The sequence below is a fragment of the Mirounga angustirostris genome, unplaced genomic scaffold (assembly GCF_029215605.1).
Source record: "Mirounga angustirostris isolate CCGP_5_RB_7025 unplaced genomic scaffold, mMirAng1.0.hap1 SCAF_7, whole genome shotgun sequence".
NCBI classification, from domain to species: domain Eukaryota; kingdom Metazoa; phylum Chordata; class Mammalia; order Carnivora; family Phocidae; genus Mirounga; species Mirounga angustirostris.
The window spans coordinates 92,911,666-92,929,249 of NW_026991715.1; the positions used below are offsets into that span (position 1 = coordinate 92,911,666).

The 17,584-nt window shown below is 52.3% G+C and overlaps 1 protein-coding gene across 3 annotated transcripts in view; it reads right to left on the reverse strand.

The window, feature by feature from the left end:
* Nucleotides 1–17,584, reverse strand: part of ERGIC1 (endoplasmic reticulum-golgi intermediate compartment 1) — a 104,324-nt gene that overhangs the window by 13,379 nt on the left and 73,361 nt on the right. For all 3 annotated transcript variants that reach the window (XM_064596562.1, XM_064596561.1, XM_045901191.3), the window contains exons 6-8: nucleotides 11,368–11,472; nucleotides 6,708–6,768; nucleotides 1,753–1,853 (exon numbers count right to left, since the gene is read on the reverse strand). In XM_064596562.1, the coding sequence (XP_064452632.1) occupies nucleotides 1,753–1,853; nucleotides 6,708–6,768; nucleotides 11,368–11,472 (267 nt within the window). The remainder of the gene's footprint in view (nucleotides 1–1,752; nucleotides 1,854–6,707; nucleotides 6,769–11,367; nucleotides 11,473–17,584) is intronic.

Here is a 17,584-nt window from a genome sequence, read left to right on the forward strand (position 1 = left end):
TTGGCTGGCTGGGATTAAAAGGATGCTAATGAGCTGAATTAACATGTGTCCTCTCTGGTCAGGGCATTTGCTGTCTGGGCTATTCTCACTCATCCACAATAACTGTAGACCAGACTAAACCACAGGGGGTGCCCCCAGTCCCAAATGCTAGGGCCCACGCTCCGATGCTTCTCCAGGGATGACCCAAGACCTACCCGCCCTGATGGACTGCAGCCGGCTCTGACAGGCACGGCCCACTTTTTCCCAGGGCAGGCTGGGGCCAAGGCCACAGAGAGAGCTGAGCAAGCTGTTCTGACTGCTGGGTCTTTGCCAAAGCCTCAGGGGAAGGAGCCTTGGGCAAAACAAGATTAGCTTTCTCCAGGGAGAGCTGATGGGGCAGAGTGACTGTCTGGGTCAAAGCCCAGAGCGGAGGGATAGAGGAAAATAATGAAAAATAGCAGCGGTAGGTATTTACCCAAAGCCTCCTTTGTGAACAAAGCAGTTTTTAAAACATTGCCTCATTTGATAGTAATCTTATGAGGTGGGAACCATCCTTTTTACAAATGAGTAAACAGAGGCACAAAGTGGTTATATGACTTGTCCCAGGCCGCACAGCTAGCAAGTGACTGAGCCGGGTCTGCACCAGCAGTCTGCTCCAGCCCCACCTTTTCTGCTCAGATTGCATCCATATCCCAGCCCTCAGATGCAGTCAGCACCTGACAGTTACAATGAGATGCCCTTCAAGAGACAGTGAGTAAAAGACACAGGACTCCCTTCGGAAAGTTACACCAGAGCATCAATCAGCACAGGGAGATCGAGGCAGAGGGACCTCAAGTCACCTGAGAGAGAGCAGCTCCCAGCCCGACAGACTCAACGGCCCCAGTTCAGGCTGAGTGGGTGATGTGAGCAAGAGGCCAGGCTCTGGAACCAGAGAAGAACTCGGTTCTAACCCCCACTTGGCCACTTTGTAGCTCTATGACCACCTCTCAGTGCCAAGACAGTGTCACTGTCCCCAAATCTGTAAAATGGGGACAATGACATTCCCAGTCAGAGCTGTCATGACTGAAAAGATGGTAGAGGTAGAGAGCTTAGTATAATATCCAACCCATAGTAAGTGCTCAATAAATGGTATCTACTCTATTATTATTATCAACTGGGCTAAACAACGTATCACCTATCAGGGGTTCGGGCAGCTCTAGAACAGGAGGAAAGGACAGTCCTGGTGATAAAGGGATCCACTGGGGTGTGACTCAACTAGCCTCAACAAGCATCCGTGTCCATTGGCAGGGTCATCTCCTGGGAAGCCAGAGGCTGTCTCCGCTTGAAACGACCGTTAGTCATCCCATTCCGCGGGCTCTGACCATGCTCTGCTTCCCATCAAGGCCTACCTGCTTCTCCAGGACTTTGCGTATTGGGGTCCTAGGACATTCCTATTAACCAATGGCCATCTGGTGATTTTGGATACAGCGCTTGTACACCAGGAGCGAGAACATCTGTCGTGTGTTGACGAATCAGGGTCCTGAGTCTGAAGGACTGGGGCCAGATGCAAGGCTCTTTCTCAACAGATCACAACCCATCTCCTGGTTAGACTTCCTCCCCTTGATGCTGAGACTAGCCTCTCATCTCTACCCAGGGACAGAGCCTGGCCAGAGCAGCGCCCCAGGAAAGGCTCCCCAAAGAGAACGAGCAGGAATGGCGCTCAGATGCTTGTCACTTCTCCTTAGAGCCAGGAGAGGGCGCAATTGCACACAACTGGGCCCACGGACCGCGTACCTTGTTGGCCACCGTGTACTGGTAAGAGTACCGCTGCTTGCCGCTCTTGTCCTCATAAACCGTGGGCACGATCTTCAAGATGTAGTCGTGGGAGGCGAGAGCTGCAGGAAGGACACAGCAGGATGAAGCAGGGGGACAGGCACTGCCCAGCTGGCAGCTCTATGTCATTTCAACCCTAAACCTGCTCGGCATTGCTGGGAGGCTGTTTCCAAATTTTCATCACCAAACAACCCCTCTTCATTTTCTCTCTTTGGACACCAGGAATTGAGTGACTCCGTCCATCAGGATCTTTATTCCTGCACTGTATAGGATAATAAAATTCTGGAAATGACCCAAATGTCCACCAATAGGGCAAACATTGAAGAGTGGGTACTGGGAGAAGCCACTGTCCAAGAGGTATTGTTAAGTGAAAAGAACCAAGTTACAGAACGGCGTTAACAACACGTTTCCATGTACTGGGGGCAGGGAAGACTCACTCTCTCTATATGCATGAATATATAGAATTTTCTGGAAAAATACCCAAGAAACTATTAGCAGTTTTAGCCTCTGGGGAAGAAGGCAGGATTTGATAAAGATCACATTTCATGGTGCACTCCCGGTCCTGAATGAATACTGTTGCTTTTGAAACAAGCTGGGTTTTAAGTTTTAAAAAGAAAGAGCCCACGATGGGGTGCCTGACTGGCTCAGTCGTTAGAACATGCAACTCTTGATCTCCGGGTTGTAAGTTTGAGCCCCACATTGGGTGTAGAACTTACTTTAAAAAAAAAAAAAATTTTTTTTTATTGAAAAAAAAAAGAGCCAATGAACCAGAGAAACTGCATTTATGAAGAACTGTTTAATTTCTTTCCTCATTTTCAATTAATGGGAGATCAGTTTTCTCTCCACCTTGCCCTGTCATATTGCACTGTAACTCTTACCCACCATCGCTGGACGGGGGTAGGCTGCAGAGAGCAGGGACCGAGCCTTACTCATCTCTTGTCCCAGAACCTTGCATAGGGCCTGGCACAGAGTGGAAAGTAGCAAGTGCTTACTGAATGAATGAACGGATGGAAGGATGGCTGGTCAGAGGCATGAATGGAAGAATAGATGAATCAGCTTCTGATAAGCATGAGGTAACCGGAATCAGATACTAGGCTGACAGAATGCTGGCCCAAAGCTGCCAAATAGCACCCAGGAAAGGTATGAATTCCCTTGGATCATGCTTCTGGGATGCTAAGAGAAGCTCAGTTATACTTGCCTTCTAAAATGTTGGGTCAGGGATCATGGAGTGAAAACAACACAGAAATTTAGTCTTTTGTGTTCTAATCCTGGTCTACTGGCTGAATCAGTTCTGAGTCCTTGGACTTGCTTGCTATAAGAGGTTAGGGGATGCAGATGGCATTCATGGACTCTTCTGCTAATACTACATCTTTGTAAGGAAAGGGCAGTGTTTCCTGAACGGTCTTGAGACCTGACTCCTCTGAAAACCTCAGAAAAGCCCTGCAGCCTCAGGGAGAAGCCCATGAAGACGCCAACACCCCTCTGCTCAAGCCCGCAGTGGTCTTCGGGTGTCAGGAGCAGGAGAGTCACCCAGGATTTAAAAGGCAGACACCTGGGCCTCACCCCCACTCAATGGTTCCAGAGTGGGGCTCAGAATCTGCATTTTATTTTATTTTATTTTATTTTATTTTATTTTTAAAGATTTTATTTATTTATTTGACAGAGAGAGAGATAGCCAGAGCAGGAACACAAGCAGGGGGAGCGGGAGAGGGAGAAGCAGGCTTCCTGCGGAGCAGGGAGCCCGATGTGGGACTCGATCCCAGGACCCGGGGATCATGACCTGAGCCGAAGGCAGACGATTAACGACTGAGCCACCCAGGCGCCCCAGAATCTGCATTTTAAACCAGGAGCCCGAAGACCATCCTTGAGATCCAGTGCTGCAAATGCCCATCGCCCTAGCTTAAACACTTGGGGGAATGAAAGAGTGAAAGCCTTAGGAAAATCACACCTGTAATAGTTCTGTTAAAATTTGTACAAACTACAGATGATCATAAAGAGAAAAAAATAAAAACCACCCACAAATCCACCACCCACAGAAAACCATGGATTCACATTCTTGTGTGTAAACTGCTAGACTTATATTTATACATATATTTATGTTTTCTTAAAATGGCATCATACTGTACCCTTTTCTAAGAACTAAACACCACAGGCACCATTTTAGGTCCAAGACACAGAAAGTAGTAAGTTCCACTCTGTTTGTTTTATTTGCTGCAGTATCCCCTAGCACAGTGCCTGGCACATAGTAGGTGCTCAGTAGATGTCTGCTGCCCGAATGCCAGCGAAGTTCCGACCCATCTGCACGTATCCCACAGCGCAGCCACATAAATGCACTCAACCCACCCCCCGTGGCTAGACACTGACACTGTTCCTCATTTTCACTGTTATAAACAATGACCTAATGGACATTATTTTCCTAAATCTTTGCACACTCTCTTAATTATTTCCTTAGCTTACTCTTCTATGAGTAGAAACGATGACTCAAAGGCAATGACCATTTTTAAGGCCTTTGATACAATTTGCCAAATGCCCACTAGAGACATTGTGCCTAATTCCACCCACGTGGACTCCTTGTCAGTGGATCCCTCCTAGGGGCTGCTGGCTCCGACCTGATCCAGGCAGGCCTACATACACTTTATGCTCGCAGCCTCCCTCCCTCCTAACATCTTGTTATGGAAAAATTCAAACACATAAAAAAAATGGGGACTCCCATAATGAACCCCCCTCCCCACGCCGGTCTCCCATTCCCCAGTTTCAGCAATTAACAACACATGGTCGATTTTGCTTCCTCCCTACCCCATCGTTCACCCTACTCTGTTTTATCTGGAAGCAAATCCCAGACATCACATCAATTCATCCAAAAATATTTTAGTTATGTTTCTATAAAAGATAAAGACTCTTAAAAAAAATCAAAACACAACAACCACAATGTCATCATCACCACGGCTAAAACATCCACAGTTACTCCTCAGTATCTGCAAAGAAAGTGGTCTGTGCTGGAAGAAAAATCGGTTACTAGAAGTGAGAGTTCCTTTAGATAAGGTGGTCAGGGAGGGCCTCTTGGAGGTGGTGGCATTTGCGCTGAGACCTACATGACAAGCAGCAGCCCTCACTGGGAAGGTCTGGGAGCAGAGGGGCAGCAAAGGCAAAAAGGCCCAGCAGGGAGGCCAAGCTGGAGGGCTGAGGGAATGAAAGCCAGCCCTACCCTTGGCTGCTTGTTGTCTGATCTAATGCATTTTCTTTCCACGGAAGCCAGCCTGAGATGGCTCTCCTCATGAGCCCTAGAGCAGGCAGGGTTTTCTGCCCAGATGCTCTACTGGTTGACACTGTCTGGGTCCTTCCGAGCTCAGTTCTGTGTCAGTATCCGAGCCAACCGCGAGCGGGTGTGGACCACCGCCTTGGGGCAACGTGGGCCCTTCCACAGAACTATACCAACAATGACGCCAACATCAACATGGGAAGGATCATCTCCCTCTGTCAGAATCAGACATCCGCATGAAGACAAGGAGGCCCCGCCGCGTGTTCCTACGCTGCTGGAGGTGGCGCGAATGGGCCCGCACCCAAGGGAAAGCAACGGGACAAGGGAAAGCAAATACCATAAATATCGCAAGCATTGCCGTGATGGTAAAAGACTAGGAACAGACATTTTCCACGAGACGACAAGGCCTTAATAAAGCATGTCAGAGTGCGAGATGGGCAGGCGCGCCTCCGTCACCACTGGAAACACTGTCCACAAACCGTGGTCACGTAAAAATGCCAAGGACAAAAACCAGAAGGTCAAGTGTCATCCACTGGCTTTGAGACGATGACTTCTGCTGATGGCTGAGGGTTCACAGGGACATGGAGAAATGAAAAGTGTGATTTGTTGAGGGTGGGGGATCGCTCATGGAGAGATGTTTTCTTTTGCTTGAATTTCTGACCATCAGAGAGCAGAATGTATTTTTTTTTTTAAAGATTTTATTTATTTGACAGAGACAGTGAGAGAGGGAACACAAGCAGGGGGAGTGGGAGAGGGAGAAGCAGGCTTCCCGTTGAGCAGGAGCCTGATGCGGGGTTTGATCCCAGGACCCTGGGATCATGACCTGAGCCGAAGGCAGACGCTTAACGACCGAGCCACCCAGGCGCCTCGAGAGCAGAATGTATTTTAAGAAACAGTGAGAAAACCCTTGTGGATAAAAAAGGTGAGCTCAGGTGAGGAAATAAGGAAAGTTAAGGTCACCTGTGCCGCAAGATCCAGGGGGTGGATCCATTTAAGCAGACAAGTCTCCTGAACCTATTCTGTGCATGCATCCAAGGCCCCGTATGTGTGCACACGTGCGTGTGTAGGTGTGCAAAAATTCTTTAGATCAGGCCACAGACAGGCGTGCATAGGTGTGTCAGTGTGTAAAGACACGGAGCCCTCCTTAGTTGGGACCGAGGTGCCAGAGAGCTGAGCGGGTGGAGGGCTCAGGGAGGGGGGGCGTTCATGGGTGGGAAGGGCTCCAGCCCGAGGAGAGTGTGGGGTTGGGTGGGCGCCCCAGGTGGTCAGACCTGACTGGGCCACCCTCAGCCCTGTTCTCACGGTGCCTGCCACTGGAACTAGGACGAATTCGGGCTCCGCCATGGCTCCCTGCAGGATCTTAGGTGATTATCTCAACTAAGAACAATTCGGCGGCAGTAATGATAACAATAATGATGATAATGGCTGGTACTCACTGAGCTCTTATGATGTGCCTGGGGCTGTCAGATCCTTTCCCTGGGGAGGGTGGGGACAAGCCACTTACCTCCCCTTGTCTGTCAGATAGGGCTAATTCCACCTTCCTCAGAGGCCCGCTGTGGGAAAGGAGCATTCACAGCTGGGCTTACAGTGAGTGCTTGATACGCGTTCCCTTCTTCTCCCCCTTTCCCTGTTCCCAGTTGAGATATGGGATACATACGGTTGGAGGTGAGTCTGTCTGCTCCCCCGAGAGCGTTGAAAGCTCCGTGGACATTCTGGACCTGTGGAGAAGCACAGCAAGGGGACTGACCCCAGGATGCCACTTCCTCTGGGCCTGGGCCTGGCCGCGCGAGGAGATGGCCAGGTGCAACCTGGTGTAGGGACCTTACCCAGCGTGGTCTATCCCACAGAGAAGCTGTAGGGAGCAAGAGACCGACATAGCCCAGGCCTGGCATGTGGTAGGCGCTAGCCTGCTTCCCATCTTGGGCCCCTGTAATATACCACTCTATCCTGCCGTACTCCTAGTCATCTCATTTAGTGCCCCTAATGATGTACTGTTGAGCCCATTTTACAGAAGAGCGAACCAAGGCTTGGAGAAGTGCTGAAGCTTGTCCAGTGTCACACAGCTGATGAATGGCTGAGCCAAGCTCCAAATTCAGGTATCTGACCTCAAGCCTGAGCTCTTTCCATTAAGACACTTTGGAAATACAAGTAAAGGTGGATCTGGGTTCCAGCACACGCCTCCTTAGATCCCCTACAGCCTTCTGAGGCTCCAGGGCTGCTGGCCTCCTTCTGTATCTACTGCAGAGAACATACAGCAGCTGTGAAGAGCCCTCTCCTCACGGCAACTGGCCCCTGAAAGGGCCTGATGTAGAGTGGGGCCGAGGGCCACATCCTCCCTCTTCTCTGAGGATGAGGGGAAACCATGTCAGCTACAGGAAAATCTAAAGCAGGGCAAGGCATGCCTGGTACATGGGGCATGCCACCATGGGTATGGTTAACAGGAATTGCCAAGCTAGTCACCCTGGAGGGCTTCCTGGAAGAAGAGACACACTAAGATCTATAGGAAAGTGGAAAGTTAATCAGGCAAGCAGCATTTGTGAAGCATGACCCCGGAGACCAAGGAATAAACAGAAGCCCGTGTGTCCCCAGGGGGAGGGGGTGAGGTAGGTGGGGACAGGCTCCTGCAGAGAGGGCCACTTCAGGAACAGTGGGAAGCAGCTGGGTGACCTGGTCCTTGATCCCTGTCTCAGGTGGCTGATGTTTATTGAGCACTTAACAGAGCTGCACACTCTTAACAAGCCCAAAGAAAAGGGAAATTTGTCCACTGCTGCCTTAGGGAAGGACAATCTGAACCCAAGAGGATGGTGGTTATGGAGAGGAGAGCTAGAATGTTCCCTCCCATAGTCAGTGTGTCATGGTTTTATCTCACATTCATTTGTATGATCATGTGATTAACTTTTGTTTTCCCCTCTAGATTGTACGTTCCACATGGGCAGGGACCATGCTCGTCCTCAGCAATGTGCACAAGGCACATAATGTTCATAGCAGGAGCTCAATAAATATTGGTACATGGATGATGGATAACGGATGGGTAGATGGAACCTCAGCTAAGTTCTTTTTTTCATTTAAAGAAAATCCTATTTTGCCCATAATCATGACCAGCCAGAAGGCTGTTTCTGTCTTGTTCAGCCAGCGGCACATAGCAACACAAGACTGTCCCCTCTCCTCCCCGTCTGTCCCCTTCCTTTCCCCCTGCTGCCCTATCTCCCCTGGCCCTGGCCGCAGCCCTTCCCTCACCTCCGGTCTGGCCTCACGGCCCATCTTCCACACGGCAGGTGGGTGCTCCAACACAGCAACCAGCCCCAGTCAGCCCCACCTGCCCCACCTGCCCGAATCCCTCGCCCCCCGTAAAACTCAGCTCCCTGCTCCCCTTCAGGGACTCTTCTGCACCCTCTCCAACTCTGAGGAGCACTCACTTCCCAGGCCTTGCTATAGAACATCATTCTGGTCATGTGGACATCTGCTGACCCATTTTTTCTAAGAGGAACCTTGAGGGCCTTTTATATGAAAATGACCATCTGCATGTATCATAGAGTTGAAGATGTGTGAGATGCCCCTTGCCCATGAGACTTCCCTGTGAGGTTGGCCAAATCCTTCTCACCTTTCAGGGGCTGGCTTACATGTCACCTGCGAGGTCACCCTCCTCTGGGAAGCCCTCTCTGACTTCCCAGGCTAGGAGGAACCCTGCCCCTGCTCCCATATCACTGCCCAGAATCCCATGCCTCTCTTGTCCTTAACCCTCCTTGTCCTATATGATCATGCTTATTTATTTGATCTCTTCTCCTGAGAGCAAGAGTCCTGTATCATTTACCCATCATGTAACCCCAGGGCCTGGCACGGAGCAGAAATTTCAAGGTCTGATGAATCCATGACTGTATGAGGCACAGTAATGGAAACCTGGGGCCAGACATACCTGGTTTCTTATAAGCTGTGTGACCTTGGGCAAGTTACTGAATCCCTCTGACCCAGTTTCCTCATCAGGAACAACAAATGCCATCCAGCACCCTTAAGGGAGTCTTTGTAAGGATTAAACACGGGGTCACCTGTAACATTGTTCTCTAGGTAAGAAAGAGCAGGCTTCCGGCGTCCAGAGTTCCCAAGTGGAAGGAGTGTGGCCTGGTACAAAGACTGGGTTTGAATTCTGGCTGTGCAGAGCCGAGTGACCCTGGACAGTCTTCCCCTGGGCACACCGGAGTTCACAGTGACTTTTTTTCCCAGGGCCGCAGTGAGGATTTGCCGAGCTGGTGGGTCTAAAGGCAGCTCGGGCACTGCCCTGCGCTTAGTATAACGGAGGGCCTGCCGCCCACCACCTGCCTGTGATTTGTCAGCTCCCGTCCCTCTGGGGGTGGGGACCACCCCACATTCTGTCTTCTCCATGGCTGTGTGAGCATGGCTGCTTTGTCTTGCAGGGCCTGGTGCAGAGTTAGGTTACAGAGAGCAACAACAGCGGTAAGAGCTCATTTCCTTGACTGCTTACCCTCTGCCCGGCACTGATCTAAGGGCTTTATGTGCAGGAATTCATTTTATCTTCACTACAAGCCTCTGAGGCAGGTACTATTTACTGTCCCCATTTTACAGACGAGATAACTGAGGCTCAGGAGGACTAAATCATTTGTTCAAGGTCACACAACTAGTACGTGGTGGAGCCAGGACTTGGATCTGGAAAGGCAGGCTGGGGAGCCAACACACAACGACCCTGAGTGCAGAGCTGGGGCCCCGTGGGTGGTGAACCCTGTGTGAAGGGAGCCCACAGTCGCAGGGCAGGCTGTGCTTCACCGAGTGTGTAGGCAGGGAGTCTGGCTCACGGCACCCACGGGGTGGCCAGGCCTTCTCTGTTCCCAAGCCCTGTCTCCAAGAGGAAGAGCTCTGTGGCCTCCCAAGGGACTGGACAGGTGATGACTGGCCCCTCAGGCTGGGCCCAAGGTGCCCACAGGGAGAGCAGCAGAGGCGATGTGGAGTGGAGAGACGAGGTGTGAGAGTGTGCATGCGCCTGAGGCGCAGTGTGCCCTCCGGAGGGCTCACGGGGGAGGTGGTGCCCGAGGTGCGGCCCGAAGCCAGACTCTTGATGCAAACTCGGACTCTGCAATGGACTGTACCCTCCCCGTGCCTCAACTTCCTCACCCGTAAAATGGAGACAATAAAGTACCCACCTCTTGGGCTGCTAAGAGAGTGAAAGAAGGTCATGCTTATAAAGAATGGTGCTTGGCAGGCCCATGTGAGTGGGGCAGTGCGGGCAGGAGTGTGTATGTGAGCTGTTTCAACGTGGGTGAGTCTGTGCGCGTCCCTGGGTGGTGTGTGCGCACCGGGTCTGTGCAAGAGTCTGGGTGTGTGTACATTTGGTGTGTGTGTTTAGGGATGGATCTTACGGTATACGTACGAGCACGCGTGTGTCAGGGTGTACGTCTGAGCGTGTGTCTCATGAGTGTGTGCGTGAGTCTGAGCAGATGGCTATGCACATAAATGGCGTAATGGTGTGTGTGCTGTGCTTGTGGGCCTGTGTGAGCCCCAGGTGCACACCACCATCCCTGGGGGGACCCCACCCTCCAATATCCTTAAGCAGGAACCAGGATTCTCATCGAGCAAGGCTTGGTGGCCGGACCCAGGGTTCTGATCCCAGCACTGTGGCAGGACCAGTTACCTCCCTACTCTGGGCCTCAGTTCCAGAATCTACCTTCAGGACTACGGGGAGTAGTGGAGAAAAGAGAACATCCAAGCTCCCCTGCCTGCAGCTGGTGGAGAGCAGGTGGTTTGTGTTGGGTTCCCATACATGGCTGCCATGGGTAGGAAGCTGCTGGGCTGGGCCTGCTGGAGGTGGCTCTCTCCATCCTCACCGAGGACTGTCAGGAGGCTTCCTTCACCATGGCACCCCTACTTGGTGGGCGTGGGCACTGGGCTGGAAGGCAGAAGGAGCTGTAGAGGCACCCAGGCTGGACTCCGCCATCAGACAGATCTGCTGGGGGACCCCCAGACAAGTGGCTTCTCTGGGCCCAGCTCCACAGCTCTAAGGCGTGGTGCCCCCTCATACGTCATAAGGCCTCACTGGCATGGAGAAAGTGCTAGCACTTAGTACTGGCTCATGAAAAGAGCGTCCCTTTCCCCAGCCTCCAGGTCTCAACCCAAGGGTCCAAGGGCATGGTACTATCAAAACTGCAGGCCCATGCTCCGAAGGAATAATACAGAGGCGCTGTTGGACAGAGACTCAGAGGGGGTGAGCCCTCTAGATGTTATCTTTGTGCCCAGAGAGGACAGAAGGCTCCAGGTGACACAGTCCTGGTGCACCCACCCCCAGCCACGCGACCTGTGTGTACCCTGCTCACCTGTAGTGTGTCCCCAAAGGAGAGCTTGTGGATGACATGGGTCATGTCCGGGTTCTGTGGCTGGGCCGTGGCACTGTGTGTAGACACGTGGAAGTTGCCAGGGACCTGGGGGAGAGATGCGAGTTTCAGGAGTCTAGCTGGTTGCCCCAAAGGTGGGGGGCAGGTCTTCACCCTGGAGTCAGACAGATCTGGATCGGGATCCCAGCGTGGTCCGAGCCATGGGACTTTGGAGGAGCTACTGCCCTTCTCTGAGCCTCAGGCCACTTGTCTGTAGAACGGGGGCAGGAACAGAAGCTACCCGAGGGGGCTGCTGGGATTATGGGGTGAGAGAACACAGCTGGGCACCTGGCCCAGGCCAGGGCTCGAAATGGCAGCTACCCACCAGCTACTTCCCGGCTGCTGGCCCCATGGTGGGTTGAACCTTTAGGCCCACGGACCAACTGAACCTCCTCAAAATCCAAATCAACACTACTACTCACCCACATTTGCCCCACCACCCCAGACTAGGGGATCCTTGAAGGCAGGGCTATGGTGGCCTCCTTTCCTCCCTGGGTCTCCCTGGATTCTGCTGAGGCATCTCTGTGGCAACAAAAGGCCCCTCCTCTACCAAGCTACTCAGGCCAAACCCTTGGTATCATCTTGGCCCCGTCTTTCCCTCACACCTGACCTCCTGCCCACCAGGAAAGGCCTTCCGCTCCACCCTCATGATGCCTAGCACCTGACCTTCTCAAGCCCCCACTGCTCCCCTGGACTGGACAGTGGGGGCAGCCTCCCCACTGGGCTCCCAGCTTCTGCCTTGGCACACCCAGGCCTTTCCCCAACAGCAGCCAGGGAGGTCCTTTAGAACCTAAATCTGATTATGTCATTCCTCTGCTCACATCCTCCTCTGTGTACTCCCCCTGGCCATGCCAGCCTCCCTGTGACACCGGGAACGGTGTCAGTGTGGTCCTGTGTGCCTGCGACCCCTTCCTGGAACCCTCTTTGACGTGGCTCTCCCTGGTCTCCCTCAGGCCTCTGCTCAGGGAGCCTCCCAACCCCCCTTCCCCAAACCAGCACAGGCCACCTGATCTTTATCTTGTTCTATTCTGCTTCCTCACCAGAGAACGTTGGCTCCACGCTGGTGGGGAGTTGTGTCCGATTTGATCTGCACTCCCCAGACCCTGGCAGATGCCCGCAAAATAGGTACTGGATGAATGAACAAAGGATGAATGGCACTAATTCTTAAAATAACGATTTTGACTTTGACATCTGGTAATTCCCATTTTACAGAAAAGAAAACTGAGGCTCAGAGTAGTGAAGACATTTGCTAAGGAACATGTCAAGAGCTGTGATTTGAACTCATGGCTGCTGGGACTCTAGACTCGGCACACTGAAGCGGGACATGATCCTCCCTCTCACCATGTACCTCAGCAGCCCTGGATTGATGGCCACATGTAGCCATCCCTTGGGACGTGCTAGGTTTGGGAAGATGGCCCAGACAAGAGCCTGGAACAGAAAATGAGACTGCATGACCCACACTGGACCAGAGGGATATATAGACTGTGGGGGCCATGGGGAGAGCCCCCAATTCAGTTGGGAGGGTTCAGAGGGGGCTTCTCAGCAGAAAGGACTCTCTTGTGCTAATGAGTCTGCATTACTAGGGAACAGGGGGGAAAGGCATGTAGGCAGATGGAACAGCATGAACAAGTATGGAGGTCAGAAACTGCCCAGTCCAGTTGGTGGGCATGTGTAAGGAATTAGAAGAATTTGGTACTACTGAACCCAGAATAAAAGAACGGCCTCCAGGGGGTGGTAGCATCCGGAAACAAAGAGGCATTAGAGAGAGATGGGGCTGTTCAGTAAAGGCCCCACATGCCATGCTGAAAAACAGAGTTTATTTTATTCCAGTTCAATGAAGGTTTGGTAAGCTACATCAAAGGAAGGAATATGGCTTATAGCTTCTGGCTTAGCAGCAGTTCATCAAAGTCTGCTTATTTTGTAAGCATGCCTATTTCAAACACAAAGTTGTGGGCTTCTAGGAATCTTCCCGTCTTCACGAGGGCCTGAGCTTTGCGGACTGATGTGTAAGGTACCAGGCTGACAGGCATGGCCCGGCCTCAGCTCACAGGTCAGGCTAGAATGGAGTCTGGGATGTGGGCTTCAGGAGCCACATGGTAGAGGAGCAGCTGAGTTCTACACTCCAGTCGGGCCCCGCCCTCCAGGTGGGGTGCCTTGGGCAAGGTCAGTAACCTCTCTGTGCCTCAATTTCCCCACCGGCAAAATGGAGATGATAACCACAAAGGGTTATTAGGAGGATTAAAGGAGGTGAGGAGGGCAAAGCCGATGGTAGCTGTTATTGGGTTGGGTTCCTAGGATGAACATGTTCATCATCAGAACAAGGACCCAAGAACAGAAGGACTCTCCCAGAATTCAGAACAGCATGTACACAGGCAGGGCATGGGGAAAAGCCCACTTGTATCTCAAAACGATTTCTTAACTTCATTTTTACTTATATAAATAATTAACTATACACCCTTGTATTATAAAAAATTCACAGGGACGCTGGGGTGGCTCAGCCAGTTAAGCATCTGCCTTCGGCTCAGGTCACGATCCCAAGGTCCTGGGATTGAGTCCCACATCGGGCTCCTTGCTCAGCGGGAAGCCTGCTTCTCCCTCTCCCACTCACCCTGCTTGTGAGTTCTCTCTCTCTCTCTCTGACAAATAAAATCTTAAAAAAAAAAAATTCACACGATAAAGTGAGGACTACAGGCCCCGTGTCTATCACCTCCAGAAGTAAGAAACCAATAGCGTCAGGCATGGGTGCTTTGGAGTTTTTCCATGCAGTGACATGGGGCCGCCGGTGGGCAGAGTTCAGAATAGGGTTTGGAGCCTGGGCCTCACGCTCCCAGAGTTAAGTGAGTCAAGGAGGCTGGCTCCCGCGCATCTGCCACCCGCTGTCTCCCCGCGAGGCTGTGACTCAGTGACCCCCCACCCCAACACAAGGAATCCATCACAGGTGGCTGACTCATACCAGCACATGCTGGGCTGCAGAAAGAAAAGATGACGCTTTTAGAGCCTGTGACTTAGGCACCTACGTCAGTGTCTCTGATAGATTTTAGAAACATATAGATGGAGCCAGGCCCCAAACCTGGGCCCATCCTGCCCTCCTCCTGGGGGCTGGGTGATTCAGCGAGCAGTCTGGGCTGCTCGGGGTTGCCAGTGCAGCTTGGAACATGCGCCCTTGGACGTCTGACTGCTGGCTGACTTCCTGATGGACAGATAAGGAGGCCATGGGGCAAGTGTAAGCCTGATGCTGGGACAGAAGGGGGTGGGGGCCAGGGGCTAACCTCGCCCATCATCAGGGCACACTGTGGCTGCTGGCTTTCTTGTCGAGCGAGCACCCTCTGTCTGAGAGCTCCTAGGAGGCATGCACCCGGAACAAGGGAGAGTGGGGGTCTCCACTCCCTGCAAGGGGACAAGGGTGGAGGGTGGCCTGAGCTGTGACCTGGAGTGAACGGACACAAGTGGTCATAGCTCACGTGATCAAGATGCTGGCAAGGAGAAGGAACGAGGGGATAGGGGATGGGGAGGGGCGGTACAAGGGCCTGGTGCCAGGCTGCCTGGGTTCAAATCCTACTTCATTTCTTACGCCTCCGTCTCCTCAGAGCTGTTACGAGGACTAAATAGGTTAATCTGGGAGAGGGCCAGGAGGAACCCAATAGGTGGCTGGCGTGACACTCTCCTAGAATCCCCGGCCCTCCCCGACCAGAGAAGACCCGTTTCTTGAACAACATCCATGCACATTTTATGAGTACACTTGTACCCAGGTGACAGTGGGTGCCAGCTGGTGAAATCATGGATGCTGCCACTGATGGGAGATGAGGCAGGCCAGGGAAGGGGCACCGACGCGTGTCCCCGTTCCCACGGCGTTAAGTGCTTTGTATCTTAATTTGCTCATGTCTTACAACCTGAGAGGGCAGTACTAATATCCCCATTTTACAGATGAGGACACTGTGGCTCAGAGAGGCTCAAATGCCCAGAGTCTTTCGCTCAGTGAGCACTGTAGCCAGGGTTCTCGACCACAGCCTATCTGAGGGGAGCTGACTGCCGCCTTGGGCATGTTGGCCAAGGGGAGGAGGGTGTGGTGCTGGGCTATCTCCTGGGTGGTGGTCCTGCTTCTCTTGTGTCCACCCCACGCTGGGAGCCAACAGGGGCCCTTCTTTGCTCATTGTCTGGGGCATAAATATTTGTTTAAGCCAGCTGATCATACCCCCGAGGGGAGATCCCCACAATTGGGAGTTGTGCGTGTCTCCTCATCTTCAACTGTCACCCCTCGGACAGGCCTTCCCTTATGCCCCTATCTCAGTGGGGTTCCTCCCTTATTCCCCACCATAACACCCTCTTCATTCTCTTCACGGCTGCTTCATCGAGATTACACATTTGCTTGAGTGTTTAGCTGTGGGTTGGCTATCACCCCACAGTCGACTACAGTGCTGCCAAGGTCAGGGACCATAGCTGTTTCTTTCAGCACTGCGTCCCTGTGCCAAGTGTGGAGCCCCGCACACAGCGACACTCAATAGCAAGATGCGTGAGTTCATCAGCAAGGGGCGGGGGACAATGGTCAAAAGAAGTCAAGCAGTGAAGTGGACGGTAGCACACGGGGCATAACGGAGGAGGCAGTCAGAGGAAGGGGAAGGAGGGACTCCGGAGGGACCCACGTCAAGGAGGTCTGTGGACGAGCAGCAGTTCTCCAGGGGCATAGGTGCGGGCAGAGCAAGAGCCTGGGCCCACCGCCAATTCACCCAGCTCCCTGCAAGCCCAGACCCCACCCTCTCCTCTCCAAGGCCCCCCCTCCACGGCAGCCCGGACCCCAGGCCCTCTGTGCTTCCCAAGGCCCTGCTTGTGCGGCAGCCCTGCACAGCGAAAGTCATTTGCTTTCCCTGCAGCTCCCGGGTCAGCAGTCCACCCCACCCATGCAGCACCAGCCTTCCTCCTTGATTGATATTCTCTTCTAGATTGTAGGGCCTGCCTAGGCCGGGTTCCCTCCTACCTGCCTGGCTGCCCCTTCTCCCACCTTTCATCACCCCCTCATCTCCCTACTCCTCAAAGCTGGAGTGTACCAGAAATCAGTCCTCAAACCACATTTGCATCAAGACGCTGGGTTTCTGGGACACCTGGGTGGCTCGGTCATTAAGCGTCTGCCTTCACCTCAGGTTATGCATGATCTCAGGGTCCTGGGATCAAGCTCCATGTGGGAGCTCTCTGCTCAGCTCCCTCTCCCTCTGCAGCTCCCCCTGCTCGTGCTCTCTTGCTCTGCCTCTCTCTCTCAAAATAAATAAATAAAATCTTAAAGGAAAAAAAAAAGACCTTGGGTTCTTACATTTTGGTGCCATGGACCCTTTGCCAACATCATCTATTCACTGAGGACTCCCGCATTCACATTCCAGCTCAGAACACTCTCCTGAACCCCAGAAACACACCTCCAATCCCAAATGAAACACATCCAGAATTGAAGGACTGCTTCCCAGCCCCATCGCCCATAGAATCCATGCTTATCCAAGCCTCTCTATCTAGAAAATGGGACCCCCTGGTTGTTCAGACAAAAACTAAGAGGTTGCTTTGATTCCACTCTTGCCCTCACCACCCGCATCCAACTGATCAGTAAGTCTTGTTGACTCCACATCCCTAATCGTACCACTTCTATCCAACTCCGCTGCACAACCATGGACCATGACCTCTGCTCTTGGCCCCCTCCACTGTGCTCCCCCCACAGCTGTCACGGTGAGCTTTCTGAAGTTTTGCTGTCCAACAGAACTTTCTCTGATGATAAAAATGGTATAGAGTTGGGCGCCTGGGTGGCTCAGTTGGTTAAGCGACTGCCTTCGGCTCAGGTCATGATCCTGGAGTCCCGGGATCGAGTCCCGCATCGGGCTCCCTGCTCGGCAGGGAGTCTGCTTCTCCCTCTGACCCTCTTCCCTCTCATGCTCTCTGTATCTCATTCTCTCTGTCTCAAATAAATAAATAAAATCTTTAAAAAAAAAAATGGTATAGAGCACTAATATGATAGCCACTATTAATAAAGTCCTTGAAATGTGACTAGTGAGACTGAAAGCCTGAATTTTTCATTTTACTTAATTTTAAGGAATTTAAATTTAAATAGCCCACACTGCTAATGGCTACCATATTGGATAGTATAGTTCTAAACCACAAATCCGATTGCATTGCTTCCCCGCTTACA